General features: G+C 28.2%; 4 protein-coding genes across 7 annotated transcripts in view; all 4 read right to left on the reverse strand.

Annotated features, from left to right (window-relative positions):
* Nucleotides 1-436, reverse strand: part of LOC119676660 — a 627-nt gene extending 191 nt beyond the window's left edge. Inside the window, exons 1-2 of the mRNA XM_038087910.1 lie at nucleotides 85-436; nucleotides 3-32 (exon numbers count right to left, since the gene is read on the reverse strand). Coding sequence (XP_037943838.1) covers nucleotides 3-32; nucleotides 85-380 — 326 coding nt within the window. The 5' untranslated portion in view covers nucleotides 381-436. The remainder of the gene's footprint in view (nucleotides 1-2; nucleotides 33-84) is intronic.
* Nucleotides 437-628: 192 nt separating this feature from the next.
* LOC119684833 (vacuolar protein sorting-associated protein 16B-like) lies at nucleotides 629-2,172 on the reverse strand. Its single transcript, XM_038098963.1, has 2 exons — nucleotides 1,797-2,172; nucleotides 629-1,738 (listed from the first exon to the last, which is right to left on the reverse strand). The coding sequence occupies exons 1-2, from the start codon at nucleotides 2,111-2,113 to the stop codon at nucleotides 694-696; spliced, it is 1,362 nt and encodes a 453-aa protein (XP_037954891.1). The 5' UTR covers nucleotides 2,114-2,172; the 3' UTR covers nucleotides 629-693.
* A 1,447-nt stretch (nucleotides 2,173-3,619) lies between these two features.
* LOC119685939 lies at nucleotides 3,620-4,230 on the reverse strand. Its single transcript, XM_038100353.1, has 2 exons — nucleotides 3,838-4,230; nucleotides 3,620-3,772 (listed from the first exon to the last, which is right to left on the reverse strand). The coding sequence occupies exons 1-2, from the start codon at nucleotides 4,143-4,145 to the stop codon at nucleotides 3,640-3,642; spliced, it is 441 nt and encodes a 146-aa protein (XP_037956281.1). The 5' UTR covers nucleotides 4,146-4,230; the 3' UTR covers nucleotides 3,620-3,639.
* A 2,887-nt stretch (nucleotides 4,231-7,117) lies between these two features.
* LOC119680496 (bestrophin-2-like) lies at nucleotides 7,118-18,467 on the reverse strand. Of its 4 annotated transcripts, none has more exons than XM_038093325.1 (7): nucleotides 18,151-18,467; nucleotides 12,775-12,885; nucleotides 11,948-12,704; nucleotides 11,637-11,879; nucleotides 9,877-10,498; nucleotides 9,695-9,739; nucleotides 7,118-7,614 (listed from the first exon to the last, which is right to left on the reverse strand). In XM_038093325.1, exons 1-7 carry the CDS (start codon nucleotides 18,219-18,221, stop codon nucleotides 7,229-7,231), a joined length of 2,235 nt encoding a protein of 744 aa, XP_037949253.1. In that variant the 5' UTR covers nucleotides 18,222-18,467; the 3' UTR covers nucleotides 7,118-7,228. The 4 variants fall into 4 exon arrangements, with proteins under 4 accessions (XP_037949253.1, XP_037949251.1, XP_037949254.1 ...); XM_038093323.1 differs by having other exon boundaries at nucleotides 11,541-11,879; XM_038093326.1 differs by lacking the exon at nucleotides 9,695-9,739 and having other exon boundaries at nucleotides 7,119-7,614.
* Between the last annotated feature and the right edge of the window lie 4,297 nt (nucleotides 18,468-22,764).

Below are 22,764 nucleotides of genomic sequence, written 5' to 3' on the forward strand. Positions count from 1 at the left end.
ACGAAAATCTACGAGGTAGGGGATTTCTGCTCCTAAAAATAGTAATTATAATAAGTACACATGTTAACAAATTTTAATACTAACTTATTTAGGATCTCTCTGTACAGCTGAAAACGTGCAGTTGGTGGTGGTTTTGTACACAGGTATGCATTCCAATGTTCTGAGAGAAGTGCATTACGTCTTAAGGACAAACGCATATTTACAATATCATCGTTGAATGACATCAATGGAGTGATAGTATAAGGCGGTATAACATAGTTAGGATAGTCCCTCACATCCTTTTTTTTAGGCTGCGATTTTTCGTCAGAGACATCTGCAGTAGAAGGCAGAACAATTTCTTGTGCTGTTTCCATAACGGGCTCAATGTATCGTTTATACATTTTAAAAAGATTTAATTTTTTCTTTAGTTATAAATGTGAAACGAAATATAAAGTTTTATTTAACGTATGTTATTTGTTAAAGATTGATATATTTTTTGTTTTCAATTTAGAAAATCTGAAAACAAATCAATTTGCTTTGCTGTGTTTCAAAATATAAAACAAGTAAAGTTTAATGTAATGAGAAATTTTTGTATTTTTTGTTCTTATGCTACGCACATACTAAAAATATTTAAATACTTATACACTATTGTAATATTTACAAAAACTTCTTGATATATTTACTATATGAATTGACAGCCACTTATTAAAAAGATTAAAGTTTCAGTTTAATATTGTCAGTTGACCAGCGTTTAGTTTGTAAGCTTTTTATTGCCCTATCACAGTAAAATTGTTCCTCGCTACGTTCAGGTAATGAATCTTTTAATTGTGTAAGTTGGTTTATATCCTTTAACCCAATCATGGCATCAATAGCAGCTTTAGTACACTTAACACGTTGTGCTAATTCCAGCTTTTCCGTTGAGCTACTTATTTTTGATAAAAATAAATATAAAACACTCGAAGGTGCCTTCAATTCAAATAGACGTACAATTGCTGCATCCAGGGGAAAGCTTATGTGGAATTGTTTTTGTTTTATAGGATTCCATGTGGGTAGGCGTTCAAAAACACTTTCTAAATCACCATAAGCTTGTGATATTGCACGTTCGTTTAAAGCAGTCCACTCGAATTGTGATGCGGAAATTTGTTGTTCTGCGCTAATGCGAAAAGGCGACAGGACAGAAATTAAATCTTGTTCTTTCCAATTGTTATATTTTTGGCAACATGCGTATAACACTTCAACTGGTGTGGAGTCCATATGCACTAAATTGTCTAGAGAATTACGCTCTTTTTCTATTAGTTCAAGTAACTTCAACGTAGCATGGAATATTTGTTGAAATAAACTGTTGGAACCAGCACTGTTGTTCCGTGCTAACTGCTGTAAATATTGTTTCCGTACTTGCAGCTCATTGGATGTGTAAACGCTTTTGAATTTTAGTAATGTAGCTTCTTGTTGTTTGCCGAAAGTTTCTAACAAAGTAACTGCTTCTTTTGGATTACTTTGCTTAAGGTAGCTGATATATTGCTGCAACACTTTCGGTCGATGTTGCAGGATTGCATGAAAATGTTTCGTATTCAGCGTTTTCTTTAAAAATAAAACTACACCAATTACTGCATCACCACCACCGTTGCTTAACACATTATCTAATAACTCTTCTTTTTCATGCATAGACTTAAATACCTCCAGCGGCACTGTTTTACCCAAGAGCAGTCTAGAAGCTGTTGTTTCCGGTGATGGATTAAAAAGCGTTGTTTGAATTTGTCTATATGAAAAGCGTTTTGAACATCGAAACAATATTAATTATACACATTATTACTAACCTTCTCAATAATTTCAGTTCTTCATCTGGGCTCACACCTTTTGTTATGAGGCGATCATCTAAAGTTTGCTCCTGCAAAATTAATTCCAATGCATCGTCAGAAATAACTGATTTAATAGATAAATTTAGGCTTGTAGCGGCGGTACTATTATCGAAGCTTGCTTCGGAGATATCATCGCTCAGAATGTTGCTAGGGTTCCATTTGTTAGAACTCGTTGAGGTACCGTAAAACCCATTACTGGCATCATCGTCATCAAAGCTAAATGCTTTTCTGGTTGATACATTCCAGTAATTTTCACTATCTAGTTGACTCTCCATAAAAAATCTTGTTTCGCTTACGATAAACAAATATTTAGTGCAATTATTTTTATATACTTTTCCAAATTATTTTATTTTACATGCAAAATAACTATGTACGCATGCCAATTTTTAATCAAATAAACAGTTTCTGACTGCTTATTATATAAAAATGAACTGTTCAACGTATAAATCACACTACCATATTTATGTTATTTTATTTAAATGAAACACAATATTTTACAAATTTATTTTGTATAATTATAGCTTATGAATGGCTTTTGTTATGACACTTCAAAACTTGTTGCTCAGCTGTCAAACACTGATTGCATACTTCGCTTGCTGTGGATGTATTATTTGACTAATGTGAAACATAACGAATATTCAAATATTTTGTGTAACTTTGTTTATAGAGGAAATAACTGTTTGGTAACATCAACAGACTTTGCAAGTTTCAGCCTTGTGTGGGTAATTTTTTATTCTTCAAAATAAATCTTTATGAATTAATGCTGCCGCTTTATATTCGGCCGATGTATTTTGATAATAAGAAATAAAGTTGATTAAGTGAAAGTAAAAACTCTTTGCAATAACAATAAAATACAGGATTGTAACGAAACAATTATGAAACAAAAAGGTGTTTTGACATCTTTTGCTTCTCATATGGATGCAATTTTAGTATAGCATTCTTGTATTTCGTGCGCATTGCAAGACAGAGTGAATACCTTTAATGTTTTAGTTTAATAATAATGAAGGAAAGAATACGGTCTCAGAAGATATAATCACCTGAGTAGTTTTAGAAATGCAATCTTAGGTTGCGACATTGAACAATTTATGAAGATTCGGTTCTGTTTCTGTTCAAATTGGTTAATGCTAAATTACGACCAAATATATATCTCTTTTATTTATTTTTCCACTACAATTTTTTTCTTTATCCATACGATCAGAGTATGGAAATCGTTTTCATGTGCAACCAGAAACACAAGTAGAGTAGGAGCTTTCGACAAACTGCTGATTAATGAATAATCTTGACATCATCCGTTCTACTATTATTATAGTTTTTGTGACTTTATATGAAATGAAAGAGTTAACTCTTAAGAATATTTGTTTTTTTACAATATTTTTAAAATGTTCTATAGAAAATTCCTTTTCGCAAACCAATTGTTCATAATTATTGTGTCCTATAATACAAGTCTATGTTTTATATCTGCTTTTCATATGTTTAAATAATTTTTTAACGCTGTCAGAATGATGTTCTTAATTAAAACACCGTGTTCCAGAAATCTGTGAGAATTATATCGTTTGTGTAAACAATTATAAAACGTTTTTCAAATTATCATTTATAAAACGAAACTGTGATAATATCATAAGACGAAATGTTTACAAAAACTGTTTTAATTCTTATTAATTTAACTATGATTGTAAAGGCTAAAATGTATTGATAAATTTTTATTAAAATAAATAATGAAAGCATTTATGAAAGTGTATATAAAAAATACAAACAAAATATATATTTTTATGTTTAGCACCTCGAATTATATTGCACATCTTTATTTTTTTTTTGGACTCATCCTCGGAAACTTTTCTGTAATTTTGGGCAAATACGGAACAGGGCATGGTCTATTCATAGAATCGTAAAACTGTCCGTTCAAGGAATACTTACGAGGATTTGGTTTATTATCACTAAATAACAAAAGTAATAAATACAATATGCAAATAGTTATAAAGTTTTTAAAATTGATACTTACTCCCGTATTGTTTCTCTATATAATTGAAATTTTGCATCACCGTGCCGTACGGAACTCAAGTACGTATTATAATGTTCTCTTAGAGGGGGATTACGCCTTAGAGAAACAAGGTTATTTTCGCGTTCCTCATTGTAGGACATCAAAGGAGTTATGAAATAAGGTGGTACAATATAATTCGGTGTCTTCTTATGCTCTCTATTAGTTAATATTGTTATACCGGTTTTTTCGCTGTTTATATTATCAGAGGCGTGAGGAACATCTATTTCTTGTGGTTCTTCTATATTTGCTTCGACAAATTGTTTATCCATACTTATTTAGATAAGTATATAAGACACTCTAAATAAAATCTTATAAGTGGATATTTCGATGTTTGTTATAAACGCATTCAAAACATATACTTGCCGGTTTTTATATATAATAATTTTAAAATAAATATTATTAAATAAAATTTAATTTATTACCGAGTAACTAAACTTAGCTTACTCTGTTTCAGTTTTAAGATTTTCGAATATGAAATTTATGTATGTATATATGTATACATATAAAACTAGCAGTATTCTGTGTGCGTTGCTACTATTTACAGAAACCAAATAATTTTATTTGAAAATTTATAAAGTGGCTTATTTATCGATTTAGTAAATCCATAACCCGGGTTATTTTGTTGTATGCAAAAAGTTAAGTTTTTTGTTGTGTTGCAAACTAGGAATAACAAAATCACGGATTGACCGTGTGATATATTTTTGGTCATTGGGAATTGAAGACGCACAGGATACTGCAGTCGCTTCACAAAATGGCATGTGTTTGGGAGGTATTGGAAGAGATGGTATCAGAACAATATCTTGTTTCGGTTTTTCATTTAGAATTGTAGCTTTAATCACATTTGCCATCAATTTCCTGACACTTGTTTAGTTTCGTTGCACACTTATCCTTTGGGTTGATGAATGTTGCGCAGAAATATAATTGGCAATCAAACTTCTAGTGATGATATGGGAGGTAGAATTCTATTAGATAGAGCTGCTGAATGTATTTTATTATGGACAGGCATTTTTATTATTTTTATTTCGCATGTGTGTAGAAATTTTGCTAAACCAAAATCTTTTAAATTGTAATAGAATGGGACTTCGGTTAAATGTTTACCCAATGGCAATTTAACTGCGGAGTACGGTAACCGTCAATAAATGACACAATGTTTTCAGAAAAGTTTTTAGTTTATCACCTGGCATTTTCCTATTTAAATATTACTGAAAGACTCAGTTAAAAGTCGCCCGCTATAGAATAAGAGGTCCACCGAATGGAAAAATAATTGAACTCAGTATAACACAAGTTAAGTCGAACTTTTAGGTATTAATAAAATAAGAGAGAGATACTGAGGATTTTAAAACGACTAAAAAAATACTTTTCTCATATTCTAGGATATTCAAAGCAGTACGATCCAATTAAATTGATCATAGAAGATAGAATAGAAGTGAAGCGCGGTTCCGGGAGGATAATATCGTTTGGTAGAATCACCTATTAGCTAACGTTTGAAACGAACAAGGCACTAAGAAGAAGTAGATTAAAATTCTGGGTATAATTAATTATACTCTCATAAGTTTGAAAAATAATTTAAAAATGTATGATAAAAATCAGAATCTCCAATATATTTTACTAATTCAAAATAAAAAGCATAAAATAACTTTTGAGGTTATTTATTTATTTTAATATTAAATTCAAAAATATGTTGTTTAATTATTTAAGCTGTACTATAATAAAATAAACTAAAATAATATTCTTTATAAATATATTCATATGAGAGATTATAATTATAAACAAATTTATTAAAATATCATCCGCTAATTAATTCAAACAATTTACTATAATTTTGCTTATATTAAAAATTATAAGGAATTAATGAATATTTTTGTTTATAATTAATAATATTTAATTAAGTGATTTTAATAATTAATAACTTATTTAGAGTTTTTATATAAAAAATATAATGGTTTTTAGTAAAAATAGTAAATTTTTATACACGAATTTTTCTATATACATAAGACCCATAAACCGATAATTAACGTTATAAATTATTTTAATAATACAAAAATTTTTAATTTAAAATTATTTTACATATTATTATAATATAATACAAATTTGTTATAATTTCACAAAACGTTATTTATTTATGTTTAATTAACATCAAAGCTAAAATGTATATATTACATTACGTTATTTCAAGTTTTAAAATATATTATTATAGTTATATGTGTGCTAATATTTTAAATGTGTGTATGCATATATGTATAATAAAAATGCATACATAAAAATATAATATATATACAGTACTTTTTCTTAAAATGAACCTATTTAAAGCAAACTTTTCGCCAAACCGAAACAAGTTAAACAGGATGTTTTAAAATTTTATTTATTATTTATTATTAGTCACTTAATACGAACCGATTATTATTAAAAAGGGATCGTGCATAGCGACCTAGACGATCTATTGTGCCCCATAAAAACCGATAGTTTGACTAAAAGTGAATTAAATAAATAAAAATAGTAGCATATAAAAGTACAAACAATAAATAAATGTTTTATATACGTTTTATTGAAAACGAATTGTTTTTCCGATCCCCTGAAGTTTGGTTTATGAGAGAAGTACTGTATATATATATATTTAATGTACAAAGATTTATATATACATATATGTAAACGTATTACGTATAATTGATACGTATTTTAGATATATATATTAATTCATTTGTATTTTTATATATTCAATATTTATTTTAAAATATACATATTGTCTAAAGTATGCTTAATTTTATTTATATTTTATAAAAGCAAAAATTTAAATTATAAAACTGTTTTCGTGTTATACAGCTTACATGTGTAATGAGTGTAAACTACTAAAATTTAGTATTTAGAAAATAATTTTAACATACTAAAACTACGAGTATCTAAGCTAATATTGCTGGAGAGGCAATTCTCTATATAAATATTTAAAACTATTATTTTGTAATTTTTCAATTCTTAAAAGCATGAATATAATTATAAATACTTCCGTTACATAAAATCTACATCATTATTGCCAATTTATGCCCTAATCAAAGCAGAAAAGGGGACTCCATACAAACAAACTTAAATAAAATATTGTGACCTCTATTTAATATATATAAAAAATACATGTATATATGAGCATTTTTTTTATAAATCTACTAAAGCACCAAGTAATTATTGTTTTTCTCTTTAATGTGCGTAAAATATTAATTGCTGTTTTTAAAAAAATGTTTTTTTTTTATTTCTTTTAGTATATAAAATATATAGTTTATTATAAAAATAGTTTTTATTCGGGGTTCGATTAGGAAGAGTTATTGCATACACTTAAGTGTAATGAAAAATATTAAATAACTACTTAAGTTTGTGTTTCATTGTCGTCTGTTAATTTTGCTCTAGATCCTGTTGCAGTAGTTAAGGTCGTATTAGTTGCTGCATCTGTTAAATCTGCAACGGTGGCAATGTTAGTTAGGGTAGGAACAGATACCAGTGTTGGTACCATGGCAGGCGCTACTCCTGCAGGCATTGTTGTGTTTGAAATAGCAGCCGCAGGTATTATAGTTGCTGCAACAACTGTTGTACCTTCCACTCCTGGCGCCGTACTTATAGTACGCGCCAATTTTAATTTTTGCCTTTCGAGACGTTCTTTTTCACGTGCAGCTTTCAATTTTTCAAAATCATCACCCTCATCTTGTTCGACAGCCGACACTATATCATTAACAGATTTAACATCCATATCTCCAACTAAAATATAAAGAGGAAATTGATTAGTTTTCTAGTTTTAAATTTAAAATTATGTGAGGTTATAAAAACAAGCATGCAAAATTGGAATAACTAATTAGACAATTAAAAATCCATTCAAACTTTACTGAGAATACAAAAAAATTCGGTACAAAATACTTGGGGACAATATATATATAAAGAAGTTATATAAAATTTATTTAATCATTTAAAATTATTACAATACTACTAATATTGTTTCTACTAAAATATGAATTTTGATAATATTTTATATCATCTTCACATCTACATTCATTTATATTAAGTGTAATATGTCATTTATATCCATCTATTTACTATTAAATAAATATTAAAAAATGCCATATATAATAAAATCTATAACATTGAGACTTTACTGATTATAATGTCAAACTATTGTAATTCTATTATAAACAGCATTGGTTCACAAAATAAAGAAATTGATACACCCTTATTTGTTATCTAGATATTACATCAAAAATTATATATTTAATTATCCTTCTTGTGAAGAGATGGGTGCGACGTTGTTGACCTATTATTATATATAAAGCATTATATAGAACAAAGCTTTATGTGTAACGATAAGCATATATGAATTCATAATAAAAATTGAGATCGTAGTTAATCTGTTTAGGTTAATGAGAAGTTTTTCATCCTTTTCATTTCGCACAATCTATACACTTTACTATAAACTACCTCAAAATGTACAGGCACCTATAAAACCTCTTGAATCGTAGAGCACTAGGTTAATCCAAAACCCTGCCCTGAACTCATATATTGGGAACTTTATTTCAATTATAATGAAACATTGAGACTTTCTCCAGAAATAGCAAGAATATTAGATCTCATAAAGACAGACAACTTAATAGTTATTGTCTCAAATAATCTAATTAATCTATCTATCTATTTTATGTACTCTGTATGAGGATCATTGTGTTATAAAAGCATATCTGTAATAGTGATAAATTAATAAACTCTTACTCTTACTCTTATTAGATCTCATAAGTCGCAGTGTACTATTGACCTCACGGCTCAAAACCAGAAATTTACTTCGAAGAGGGCTTATAGATCTTAAAATTGTCTCATATATTTTTTTTTATAAAAGTTTAATCGTATTATATGAATTACCTGCAATGTAGAAAAGCACTTATAACAAACACAATCAGTTTGTTGTGGCATTTACATTTCGATTTTTTCATATGTTCTATAACAGAAAATGATCTGTCAACACTAGCTGTTGTCATTACTAGAATAGCCAACCTACAAGAAATTATCTCTCATCACTAAAAATAAGTTTCATTACTGCGTCAATATGACTGCTGTTTTTATTGCCAACAACAGCATTTTATAACCAATGTACTTATGTACATATGAATTATCAGTTACATTCAGAGAGATTCACCCCCATAAGTCATGTCTGTAAAGTTTGTAAAGTTCGATTCAGCGGGGGCTTCAGTATCCTGAATTGTTTTGTAATGGCACAATTGTAAGACTTATATAAAGAAAATATTAAAGAAATAAATTTTAATTTTAATTCATAATACCCCTTCCCTTAATAATAAATCAACTATAAAACTATAACTATAAAACTATATCAATTACAACTATAAAAATCCTATAGAATTATATATATATGATTACTTTTAAAAATTACATTAATCTACGTAAAATACTTCTACTATATTTAACATACACTTTTCCATAAATTACTTTATAAAAAATTAGCTTAAAATAATTTAAAACATTAAATGTTATTATATGATTTATAATAACAGTTGTCAGTAGCCAGAGCACTTAGATAAAGCAATAACTAAGTTTTTATTTGTAGAAAGTTCTAGCAGTTAACTAGCTAGTAAGGTTTAGTATTTAAACTTTACATATATAAATAGCTAAAAAGTATTATATATACAATACATAATAATCCAAACTAAATATATATATATTTTATATATATATGGGACTCAAACTTTATAAGAGCGATAGCGATTACATTAGGAACACAACTCATGCCAATTCTAAAGTTAAAAACTTTGCAATTATAGAAAGTACATTTCATGAACTTTACCCGTGGTTATATACCATTTAAAAGTCTGTGGACCGTCGGTACGCTCTAGAGTTTTAAAAAAATGCACACATTTTTTAATAAGTAAAAATTATATATCATTAAAATAATGTATATGCATAGCATTATTTTTTGCAAAGAAATAAAATTAAATGCAATTTAAAGAAAATTGATTGGTATATTACCTGTTTCACGACTACCACGATCCTTATTGGAACGGTTAAATAACGACTTGGTACTCTCGCCAGTAGGGGAGTTAGGTTCAGTTTGTACTAAATGAGGACTTTCTCCTACAGGCGCTGAAGTACTTAACAAAGCGTCCACACCACCTGGTGGAAATAAAGTTGGTTCATATTGTGATTGCGTTCGCATGTAAGACGTTGGTCTTGGCTGTGGTATATCCATAGGCTCAGAACGTTGCTGACTGCGTGCTGAAGTCGAAGCTTGACCAAAAATATCACGTACATTGGGTCGTATGGTGTCAGCATTTCGTTGTGAAGTAATTGTTGCTTGCTCATCAACTTCCTCAATAACTTGATCTGTTATACGTATGCTACCAGGAGGTTTATTAGCTTGAACCAAACTAGCAGAGCTTGCACTACCAGGAAATCGATATTTCTGTGTGTCATCAGTTGTTGGTGTTACAGCACCTGTACGATTTTCATCACGACTTAAGAAACGTTTGAGTGCTGAAGCGACCGTGTTAACTCGTGATAATGTGCCAGTTATACTGACCAAACTGGGCGATGAACCTGGTCGTACTTTACCGTTACCGGCAGTGAAATGTATACCACTAGCATCATCCGCCTATTAATCAAATGTATGTGTATATTATTAACATATTGTAAATATTGTAAAATATGTATGTAAGTCATATGTTAGTAGTGTTTGAAGCATATTGTCGTGCAAATTTAGAATATAGTTTTTCATTTTAAAGCATAGTAAGAAAATGCCAAAAGTATTGGTGCTCTTTAGTGCAATTAGACAGGGAACGCTAATGCATGGGTGCAGTGTAATTGTGATGTTATATACAAGCTCTCTTTATTTTTATGAAAGTAGTAAAGTAGTTAGGTAATGAATTGAAAAGACTAGCTAACTTAACAGAGAAAGCTAGAATAGTGCTCTACATGTAAATAGTATTCAAAGCAATTTAATTGTGAAGATAGAAGAAAACAACTGTTGGATAGGGATCGAAGATAATTTTAGAATCAAAAGTAAGAATATCTGATTTGTGTCTAAACTATAGAAAACTTTCATAAGTTTTTTATTCTATTATTCTATCTATTTCCTATATTTTTGTGATTTTTTAAGCTTTGATTTTGGTATTATAAAAATCACTTTACATAGAACTTACTAAAGTTTAAATTTAGAAATATATATCAATATATTAATTAAATTAATAAAAAAATTTAATAGTTAATAGATCTTTAAAAGATATTGACTAAAATTGTCTGACATTAAAAGCACTATATTCGATTGAAAACTGAAATTAAGAATAGTAAAGTTAGGATACAAGCAGAGATATAGATTTAACTGATATCTCTGATACAAGTCTATTACACATAATTATAAAAACATATAGCTTAATATTACCGGACACCAAACTTATTGAAATTTTTACATAAATATATAATACGAATAACAGCCAAACAATTGCTTGAATTTAGCAGAGGATTTCCATATTATAGTGTGCCAACCAATCACCGTCTATTTTGCCAATTTTAAAAGTAATCCATTAAACATAAAAGAAGTTAAAAAGTTATTAGGATTATTAGTGAGAAGCTTTAATTTCTGTTTCAATTAATACAACGCAAAATTTTGAAATCATGCAGGATATTGTGATTCTAACCTCCTCTTCTTGAACATTTTCAGGGAATTTGTAATTAACAGTCTGCATTTGCGTTTGTGTATCTGTGATACCATCTTTGGGTACCTCTTTACCAACCATTTCATCAACTCGCACACTGGATAATACAGTGGGTAGTGCGCCATTCTTGGTTACTTCAATTTTAGCTGTAGATGGCTCCGGATGTTCTTCCCTAAAGCGTTCTGAGGCCACTGTATATGGTAGCTCATTTGGAAATACTTCATCCCAATACTGATCTTTTATAAGTTCTGGATGTTCATGATGCATTTCGTCTACAATCAGATATGAAACTTGTAAATTTCTATCTACCATCCAATTAACCTGTAAAGTAATTTAAAACATATTAATTATCTTCTATATTAATGTATAAATAGTTTGCATTTGTTTACTTCAAAATCATCATCATCCTCTCCGAATGGATTTATTAGAGATTCTGCTACTTTTAGCCAACCCATATAGAAGAAAAATTGCAATGTTGTAAATACCGGGAAATACAAATCAATTTTATTGATGAATTTACTAGAATCTGCTACTTTGCCCTCAATCCATTGCTGACCCATGACACAACAAAGGAAATATGAATATACTGCCAATGTTACGACTTGCGTATATACAAGTGGTACACTTATAGTGTCATACGAAATTAGTAAACCACACTGACCACGAAATTTATTCAGTTCATCAATTATAGTCTTTACAGCGAAATCATCACGTATACGACCTTCTTTCCGTGCTCTTGTTATAATACTGGCAGCCCATACAATTGGCAACCAATGTTTGGAGTGACGTGGAAATGCTTTATTCATTGATTCAATAATTTCTTTTTCATTTTCTACTAGCAGACCCGAGTCTACTAGATTACTTAATTTTGGGAAACGTTTCTTTACCCGAGGTGATATATTTATTAACACCATTGTTAAACAGAGACAAACGTACCGCATTATTGTACGTCGCATAACACGACCTCGTTCATCCTGGCCATGTATATTTGAGCTTACGAACACAGCTATTGGATCTGGCCAAGGTATGCTAGTGTATTGATTCCACCATCTAGTCATAACGATCGAGACATAGAAACCAAGCACAAAAGAAAGTGGTATCAGATCTGTATAATTATAGCAATACTGCACAACGGATTCGAAGAAACTGAAGAAAAGAGAAAAGAGTGAGTGATATATTTTTTATTTTTATTGTTAATATTTCTGACAATACTTACACTTTTTGAGAGTCATTAAGAAAAAATCTATAAGAAACGTTGAGTAAATAGTAAAGGAAAAGAAACGCTAAGAGATCTAACCAAACTAATTTGTATATGCTTCCACGCCACCTACAAAAGAAAATATATATTAATATTAATAATAAGATAAATCATGAAATAATATACAGAAATTAAGTATATATTTTGTTAAGATTCAAAATTATATATATAATAAAAGGATAGTGTTGGTAAATGACAGCGCAATTCTTATCGTCTTAAATTCAAGTTTTCGCACAGCCTCTATGTGGTGCCCCTATGTTGTAAGCTAATAGTGCGAACAACGAGTCCTTTCCCCAGAACTTGAAATTATCACATACCTAAAATATTTCGCAGAACTCACCTTAAAAATTTTGTAATTTAAATATGAAATCTTAAGAGAAAAATAAATTGAGGTATCTAATTGCGCTGTTTATGGATCATTGCTCGCTTGTCATCTATTATATTTAATTACAAACTTAATATATATTTATACGGATATCCGCTATATTTTGTAAAGCCAAAATTGTTACCCAAGTCTTGGATACAAATATTTATTAGTCACATTTTAGGAAACGTAAATGTGTTTTTGAAAGATTGTAATTAGAATACTGGTAGCAACTACTGGCGAGAAAAAATAATTATATTCTAGACTTGGATATAGTACCATTTTATTCAATTGAAGTAGAATAAAAACGTAGACAAAAGGAGTCGTAGGGTGTCTACAAATTACCACATAAATACAAATACCACTCAGATAGAAATTAAACTTAAACTATTATCTATATCAAAGTTAACCCTATTCTTAACCTAAGCAGAAACGATATTAAAATCAACACTGAACTTCTTACAGAACACTGTAGACTCAATAACAAGATGAAGAATATAGTTGCGGTAGAAAGTGATTCCTATGCAACTGTCCAGTGGCGGCAAGATGTATACTTGTAGGTAGTAAACCACCTTGAAAGCGGGATCTTAGTCCAAATAAATATAGGTAAAATTAATCCCACTGCAATTACGAGATTTATAAATAGTTTAGAAATCTTTTAGTTACGCCTTTAGGCGCACAATAGATCTTTTAGGTCGGTCTGCATTTATAGCCTATTACATAATAATAATAATAATAATAAACTATTATCTATGAACATAATTGTATAAATCATCTTATAAAAAAAGCATTTCAAAAAGTTTTTTTTACAGGTACATAAACAATATCACGCGACATTACCTTTGTGTTATATGAAAGCAAAATCATTGAGATATACTGAATTATTTATATTGCAAGCTTATCTAAAATTAATCGTAGCTGGACTTTCATATAATTTGCGAATATATTTTCTGGTAAAATCAGGGTGAACATATTATCAATTCATTTAAATATAGAGAGTACAGTTTTTTTAAATTAAAAAATTATCTAAAAAAAATAGGAAATAATAGTCATAAACTATTTTTATTTAAAGCAATAAGAAACCTATCTGTCGCGAAGTGAACAAATTATTTTCACGCTAATGTCGACTATTCCACGATTATTTTGAGGCAGGTAATCACAGTCACTGATATCTGATAATTGAGTAGTATTTAATTAATACTCCAATAGTCTCATATCAGCAACGTAACACATTAAAAGATAATCTATAATATATAAATTTAAAAGAGTTACGTCAAATTTAATTGTATCCATTTTAATCATACGACGTTCTTACCGAAAATACTGATAAAACAATAATTGTTGTCATTAGTCGAGTGAATGTTACTTTTTTGTTATGACAGGTTTCAATAATAAATTGTGGACGAAAGTAGGTTAATATTGTAGATTATGTTATAGATGATAATTAATATATATATACAGTCAAACCTATCTATAACGAAGTCGTTGGTGCCTACAAAAAACTTCGTTATAGAGAGGAATTCGCTATAGAGAGTTTTGTTATAGAGAGGTTCGCTATAGAGAGGTTTGACTGTATTTATATAAAGAAATTTTACAGTACTTAGTATAATGACAACAAATAATTACAAATATAACTATTATGAAACATAAATAGATTTGGCAGTAAATGCTATGGAAACTAACTACAGCGATATTAGCGATAAGTCATAAGGCGCATATTTTTAGAAAAAACTTTCATAAATAAAAATATTGGGTTTCGTATTAGAAATAATAATCTAAATATTACAGAATTGATATTATAAATAGAATACCTGTCACAACTAATTATACTTGGATAAACTAAATCGCTTGAAATTTTTTTTTTTGATTACACCGAATATTTAATTAAATTATTTTAAAGCTAAATCATAAGAATATTGAGAACTTGTTGTTGTGAACCACCTTTATCTATATCAAACGTTTATCTTTATTTAATTACTTGAAGAACTAAAAACAAAGATGATTAATACAATATTAGTCGTAAGTAAACAATGCATCATTTGGTCTATTTTAATTAATTAAAACTTAATTGTGATAATAGAGCTTATTTTCACTTTAAATCGTTTATTTAAACAGTCAAAAAGTCATGCTCTTTAGATTAAATCTAATATCTCAAAAAGTATATGACCTGGTATATAATTAAAGTCACAAGTGCAATACAATTAACACATTTATGTATGACAATACCGAATCAAGATTTATTGCTTAACCCGTTCGTGGCTACACTAGGTTAAAGAGTGCCAAAAATACCGTCATACATAATGGTTTAAACCTATGAATAAAAAATAATATTAAACTGCAGATAACTTATACATATATAGATGTCCAACACGTTACAAAGCAAATATCCACTAAAATTTCAAAATTATATATACCTAGGTATACAGTAACGCATTGTTTATTCAGAACTATACTATAAATCAAATAACAAATGTATTTAGTATAAAAATAATTAGAATTTATCTTTAATCTTCTTGAAGATTCTTTAAGATCTTATATGAAAGAGCCTTCCACCAAAAATTAAATGCATATAAAATAAGCAAATGAATATTCAAAGATCAGAGCTCAAAATGGAAATTAGAAAAATTATGCTTCAATATGTTAACTTAACTTTAACTGAGAAGCTTTAAGATCTTTTAGGATTCTGTGCAAGTAAGGATGTGCAAGTAATTTATATTATATTTTATAAACCGGGTGAACGTATATAATTTTTAGGATTTATAGATTCGGAGAATGCATTTAGTTTGCAATATTTTAAACTCTAATTTCAAACTCTAAGTACTCTGTGTAAGACAGTAATAAGACCGGTAGCTAAATATGGCTCAGAAATACGGACAATGATGAAGACGGACGAAGAAACTTTAAGAATATTCGAAAGAAAAATAGTTTGCTAAATCTACGGACCAATCCAAATTGATTCCAAAAACTTTTCAAAGCTAAACAAACAATGAAATTAAAGAGCTACTAAAAACCGAAAATTTAATGAAATACATTAAGTCACAAAGGCTACAATGGGCTGCCCATGTTGCAAGAATGGGACCGGAGAGAAAGCCGAGTAGCACATATAACGTAAAGCCGATGATAACCAGGCACAGAGCTAGACCAAGAACAAGATGGGATAAGAATGTATATGGAATGCAAGAACGATTGGAGTACTGAGCTGGAAGAGAGTAGCGAAGATCGGGATAGATGTAGGCCAAAGTTCACACTGGATAAAAAGAAAAAGTAGATGTACTCTGTTTAAAACAATTAATAAAGTAGTTATATTTTTTATTTTTTAAAGGTAAGATTGTAAAAACTTATTTATCTCCATTTGACACTTCTCTAAAGGCACACCAGTTATAGTCTCTTAATTTAGTTTACTTTACACACTGATAATAATCAGCTGAGGAATAATCTCCAAAAGTTTATGATGTAGCACCATTTAAACAAAATGAACTTATAATCAATTGTTTTTATTACATACTTTTGGAAAGTTTAAAATTCAAATTCAGATCGAGTGTACCCGTATTGCATAGTATCAAATTAAAAGTAGGTATAGCCATTTGTAATATATTTAATGTTCAAAATGAAACTTTAAAATTTAAAGTTGCTTATAAGTGTAATCAAGGAAATAAAAATATTATCTATCTATCTCTTTTCTAACAAAAACTCATATATATATATAAGACATGTTGAACCTATTCAGCTGAATGGCAGTGTATGTATAGAAGTTTTATAGAATCATTGTTAATTTAGGACTTAAGTCTTCATGGTAGTACTTTCTATTGTTACAGGTCGAGCTGGTGAGAAATGCATTCTTTGTTTATTATATGATATGATAATATATACACTGATTAAATTAACAATTACATTTTATACAATTTAAAATTGTGATTTTTATTGAATTTATATATTTTTCATTTTCTCAAACAAATAGAAAATAAATTATTTATTTGTTTAATACATATTTAGCAGATAAATATATGTTATGTGATTAATAAAGGGTTAATAGTTGCTTGTCTACCGACAAAGCCTGTTATCAGTTTCCGAATAATAAGGGTTTAATGATCTAAAATTATCATGTTCCATCAAATTAAGTCTATTCAAAATTTGGTTACACACATAATTGACATATGCTAATATACTTTTCTTGATGGTGTATTTTATTGTGAAAAAACATTAGTATCAGTGTGATGTTTACTGTTTACTGTTTGCTGTTGTACACAACAAAATTGAGGACTGAACTTGATAAGTTTGTTAGCAAATTCCCTGAAGTATTCGTGTGTACTTGTGTACTTTGAGTACGAACAAACTAAATTATGTAACAAACATATTTCTTATCAAGTGAAAATGTACTTGACTTTGTTGGTTATCGCAGTTAATAATTGTAATTTTACTTTCTATTTGCTCTGTCTTGTTTGCATAGACAAGTTGACGACACAATTGAGAATTTGTTATTTCTGCTCTAGAAAGAAATAATTAAAAATTCAATTCTTACTTTGTCTAAATAACAAATAAAAATACTAATTGAAACGATTACAAATTCAATCTTACACGTGTAAATAGTTTTTTATATATTATTTTATTGATACAGAGTACACTTATATACACTGTTTCTAACATTCATTTCAGAACCCATCTTTAGACGAGTACTTGATCTTATTATTAAAAATATAATATAATTTTGAATTATCACATTTTAAAACAATAAAGATAAAATTATCTACAACAATTGCTTGTAATAGAGATTTTTAATATTTAAGACGTGTGCGAGTTAGGTTAAGTTGATACTAAACCAAATGGGAGATTTTTTGGGATTTTTTGCACTGCATACATTTAGCCATTTATCAACATGTATCGACACATGACTACATTATCGGCACAACTTCCCTCATTTAGAACGCAACTTAGCCTAACTCGCACACGTCCTTAATATTTAATTCACTTACCTTAACAACAACTTCAAGAAACAGCCGAAACCGCGGCATGTGGCTACTTCCGCTGTGTATGTGACTGTCATTATTGCCTCTAAATTCTGCTTTGTTCTTCTAAAACTGCTATATGTGCTCTGTTTTAATTATTTAGATTATAGGTCTTCTAGCTTTTTCTAGTTTTCACTATGCTATTAAATATTTGCTACGGTTCGGTTTTGGTATCCACATTACTTCATATTTTCCGTAACTTTCTGGTAGAAGACCTTATACTAAAGGTAGTTCTATTTGTTTGTAGTGATGACTTTTGAACGAATATCATCTTTTTGGTACCATCTACAAGAAGAAATTAGAAAAGAAAAATATCGATAGAAAAAAAGGTACAAGCTTTTATATTACTCAGTTCTACAGAATTTAATATATCTAATTAAGAATATAAATTACCATCTTTGTTTAAACTGAAATAAAGATATATATAAATCAACCCACATTACTATTTACTTAATAAAATAAGTAATTAAAAATTTTACACTACAATTAACATATAACAGACTTTATATCATTCACGATGTAAACCCCGTCACTGCACTCAAACAATCACACACTGCTCATATTGTTTGAAAGAAGTTTTCCATTAGTCCAAAAATTGGAATGAACAGATTAGAGTATTTGAAAATATTACTCTGTAATTGCTTTTCTAAATAGACTTCACATTAGTTATGAAGAAAACTCCTTCACTTTACCATACACACTCAAGCAGGCAGTGCTCATGACACTTAAAGAAGTGATTCATTTACTCCAAAAAATAGAATAACTATGTTAAAACTTTGTTAAGAATATTTATAAAAACATATAGAGTTCTGGGTAACGTAATCACAATAAATTTATATAAAACTGTAATAAAGCGCTTTTTGTATTAACTAACAAGAGTATATTTAAACCGCATGAATTAGATAGTAAAAGCTAGATACTATGTAGACTGCCAAACAAAGAATTTAATAAAGTCAACAAAAAAGCAACAGTTAAGCATGCAGATGAATATGTAATAGTTAAGGCCTATATGTCAAGATCAATAGTAGGAAAGATTCATTTCATTAATGATGCAATGGTTCGCTTCTAAATCTTAAATATTTTAAAGGAAAATGTTGAGCTTTTGGCTAAATAGTAACTCAAAGAACACATTGTCCTTCATTTGATAGTATCAGTATAGCTCTATCAGTTTAGTTAGAAAATGAACTCTAAAGAAAAAGGTATGCTTAGATACTATTAAAAAAAGATAATATATAATATATGTTTTGGTATATATATCTATTTATACAAATAAAGTTGTCATAATTTTAAGTTGGCTTGAAAGTTAGAACTAATATGCTATATAATTAAATATTTTATGAACATATTAAAATACATGTAGATCATTGTTATCCCATATATTGATGGGAGACTATTTTGTCTTAATATGAGATTTAGACACTACTCATAGTCTCAACAATAATAACAAAATATCAATCTTACATGACTGATTATAAATACAATGTATACAACAATAAGACAGGCAATTTAAAACAAAATATTGCTGTATTTAAAATATAAGTAAATAAATAATACCATATATATAGGTACAAAATAATTAAAAGTTCAGGTTGAATAATTTTTAAAAAATTGCATGTAATTTTAAATAGAAAAGTATAATTAATATAAATGCTTTAATGAACTTGACTAACCAATTTTTCATATGAAAATATATTACTTAAATAAAAAACTTAACTATGTGGATTGTATGGGTGTAGCGAAGAGAGGAGTAGTTGACGATAGCTCTCACTCCCAAAAAATGTACTTAAAGTAATATTTTAGAAAAGGGAGTAATAGTCCCTCTAAAAGTGAAAGATCCATGGCGAAAGTATAGTCATAGTATTTTAAAACGATCATATATAATTATTAAAACTAGTTTCACATAGAATTCGATCCTTTGTTGACCCTTTCATCATTAATAATTTTGTAGATATTGAGCGGAACTACATCGATTTTTTTTCGTTGGTTTGGTATTTTATGAAGGAAAATTTCTCTAAATTTGTCCCCTCAATATATTTTCTGGGTACACCTCTGTATATGTAGTTAATATATGCAAGTATTTAGCACAAAGTTATTAAGAATGAATATTCGCATCACGTGTTGATTGTACTTTTGTTTAAAAGCAGTAAAAAATTGTTAAATTAAAAATAAAACAAATATTTAAAGTTTTAACACGCGAAAAATATTATGAATTACAGTAGATAAAAAAATTCATTACCTCAGCTGTGCATTAATTTTAAATGTTTACAATATGAGGGCATAAATACCATCAAAACCGAAATCAAATCGATAAGTTAAATTAAATGTATCTATCGATCTATCTATCTATCTATCTATCTATCTATTGTATAAATTGAACTTTTATATAAACATTAAATAGGTGTTGTTACTATATTTGCTTAGAATAATATTGGATAAGAGAGGAACCTTATAGAATAATTGATTATAACTGGCACTGGAGTGGTGAAGAATAGCTCTTTATGTTTTTTGTAAATATAATAATTAAAAAATGAACTAATAATTATTTGAAGCATTGAGAATGAAATCTATTAAATTTTGATTGACTTAAAATTATTATTATTTATTTAAAAAGAGTAAAAAGCCATCAAACAAAGATATACTAGAAAAAGTGCAGAACAACGTAATTAACGTTTAGGAATCGAGAAAATTCGCTAGTAACAACAGAGCAAATAAGACACCAGAACAACGTGGCGTGAATATTGCAGGTAGTCATTCGTGAGGTTTTAAATTTTATTTGTGATGCATTTGTTTTAGAATTGTTTTATAATTTAAGATTTACATGTACATATATCTGGTAACACTTAAACTATGTCACACAAACTTAAAATACCAAATTCATTAGCTGATTTTATTGCCTCGTGCTGATCACAACCTTATTCAGTAACTGACAATGGAATATATTCCGCGCAGGCTACAACCACATTTAGTAACTGAAGGTGGTTATTATCTGAGCGGAGCATATACAGTGTCATTGAATATATCACAAATTAACACTGGAACGAATATCAAAGTATGGTAGTTTATAGTGACTGTTGTATCATTTTATGTTATTTACTTTGGTGTAAGAATTTTGTAAGGGTTTAATATACACCAATCATTTTATATTTATTAATATATGTATATTATCTCTTATTAGTGTTATTTATTAGTATAATTTTGTTTTTATAAATACATAGTTATAAATTTATTTCTAATATATCAAACTTATTTAAGACTTCATCCCAGGTTTATAGTCTCACATCGGTTGATATGTTTACACTATATCACTATATTTAGGATAATTATTTGTTTATGCGAAAAGTGCAAAAGGTTGACATTAAAAAATATTACTAAATAATGTATAACAAAATATTTCACTATTTAAACTTTATCAAATTCTATAGAAGTATTTTAAAATCCATATAATTATTTGGCTGTCATTATATTTACATCGATGATATGAGAAACTAAATGGGGATTTAATGTGAAATGTTGCATGTGTTATTGGTAATAACTCACCTAATAACGTATATTAGATTTAGAATGAAATTAAATCGAGTCGCGATTAAAATTTTATTCTAGCCTTTTTAGAATAAAGTAAAAGTATGACGACAGCAACTATAACTTATTTAGCGTGTGAAATTTTTTTCAAAATACAGGTGAAATAATATGGCATTGGATTCCAAGTACTAGTATGACAATTAAATTGCAAATTTTTAATCATATCATGTTATTTTGTATATATATTTGGTATTGCAATTAGTTCTCTCAAATTAGATTATTTAGAAATGTTCTTATGTTACATAAGTTATAATTAATTTACATTGTAAACAATCATATAAAGTTTACATTGATCATATCAATCAGCTTACTACTAGTACAGATCACATAAGCACTTTTTATAGCATTCTTGATTGATGAAATCTTATAGCTTCTGTGAGACATTTCTACAGTTGATATGATATGTTTTGAACTAATAAAAAATAGTAAGAGAATTTTATGCATATTTAATTCATGGAATAAAAAGTTCTACATCGCGAACTACAAAAACAATTATGCTATAATTGAAAAATATTTCTTATTTACCTTTGAAGCCTCAAAACTTAATTAAATCATGCTTATATCATCACTTTTGCTGATCTAATTCATACTCAAGTCAGTTTTGATACTTAAGTCACGACAGTGTTTCGGTCCTAAGACCATAGGGTATACTATAGTATATAGTCTATATATAGTCTATAGTCTTAATATAGTCTATAGTAGTCTATAGATTATAGACTAGAATTATTTACTGTAAATTAATTAATACTTAAGTCAATTTCAAGACTTGAGTTCTGTTAGTAAACTTAATCATAAGAGTATAGATTAATCTAACCGTAACATTGGTTTCATATCTTCAGATATTATTTAGTTTCCACAAAAGTTAACAGAAAAGTTAATTTACAGAACTTAAAAAATATATTATATTAATTATAATATAATATAATATAATAATTATAATAATATTACTTATATTAATTTGAAACCGAATAAAGTTAATAAATTAAAAATCAATTGTATTAT

The sequence above is a fragment of the Teleopsis dalmanni genome, chromosome 2 (genome assembly GCF_002237135.1).
Source record: "Teleopsis dalmanni isolate 2A chromosome 2, ASM223713v2, whole genome shotgun sequence".
Lineage (NCBI taxonomy): Eukaryota > Metazoa > Arthropoda > Insecta > Diptera > Diopsidae > Teleopsis > Teleopsis dalmanni.

Excerpts from the sequence above, each read along its gene's own strand:
- LOC119685939 (XM_038100353.1), bottom strand. The coding sequence starts at position 4,145 with ATGGATAAACAATTTGTCGAAGCAAATATAGAAGAACCACAAGAAATA. Across the intron at positions 3,773-3,837 it reads TATAGAGAAACAATACGGGA|TGATAATAAACCAAATCCTC; the intron begins GTAAGTATCAAT and ends TTTGTTATTTAG.
- LOC119684833 (XM_038098963.1), bottom strand. The coding sequence starts at position 2,113 with ATGGAGAGTCAACTAGATAGTGAAAATTACTGGAATGTATCAACCAGA. Across the intron at positions 1,739-1,796 it reads GAACTGAAATTATTGAGAAG|ACAAATTCAAACAACGCTTT; the intron begins GTTAGTAATAAT and ends CTTTTCATATAG.
- LOC119680496 (XM_038093323.1), bottom strand. The coding sequence starts at position 18,221 with ATGACAGTCACATACACAGCGGAAGTAGCCACATGCCGCGGTTTCGGC. Across the intron at positions 12,886-18,150 it reads TTCTTGAAGTTGTTGTTAAG|GTGGCGTGGAAGCATATACA; the intron begins GTAAGTGAATTA and ends TTTCTTTTGTAG. Across the intron at positions 9,740-9,876 it reads TCGTGGTAGTCGTGAAACAG|AGCGTACCGACGGTCCACAG; the intron begins GTAATATACCAA and ends TTAAAACTCTAG.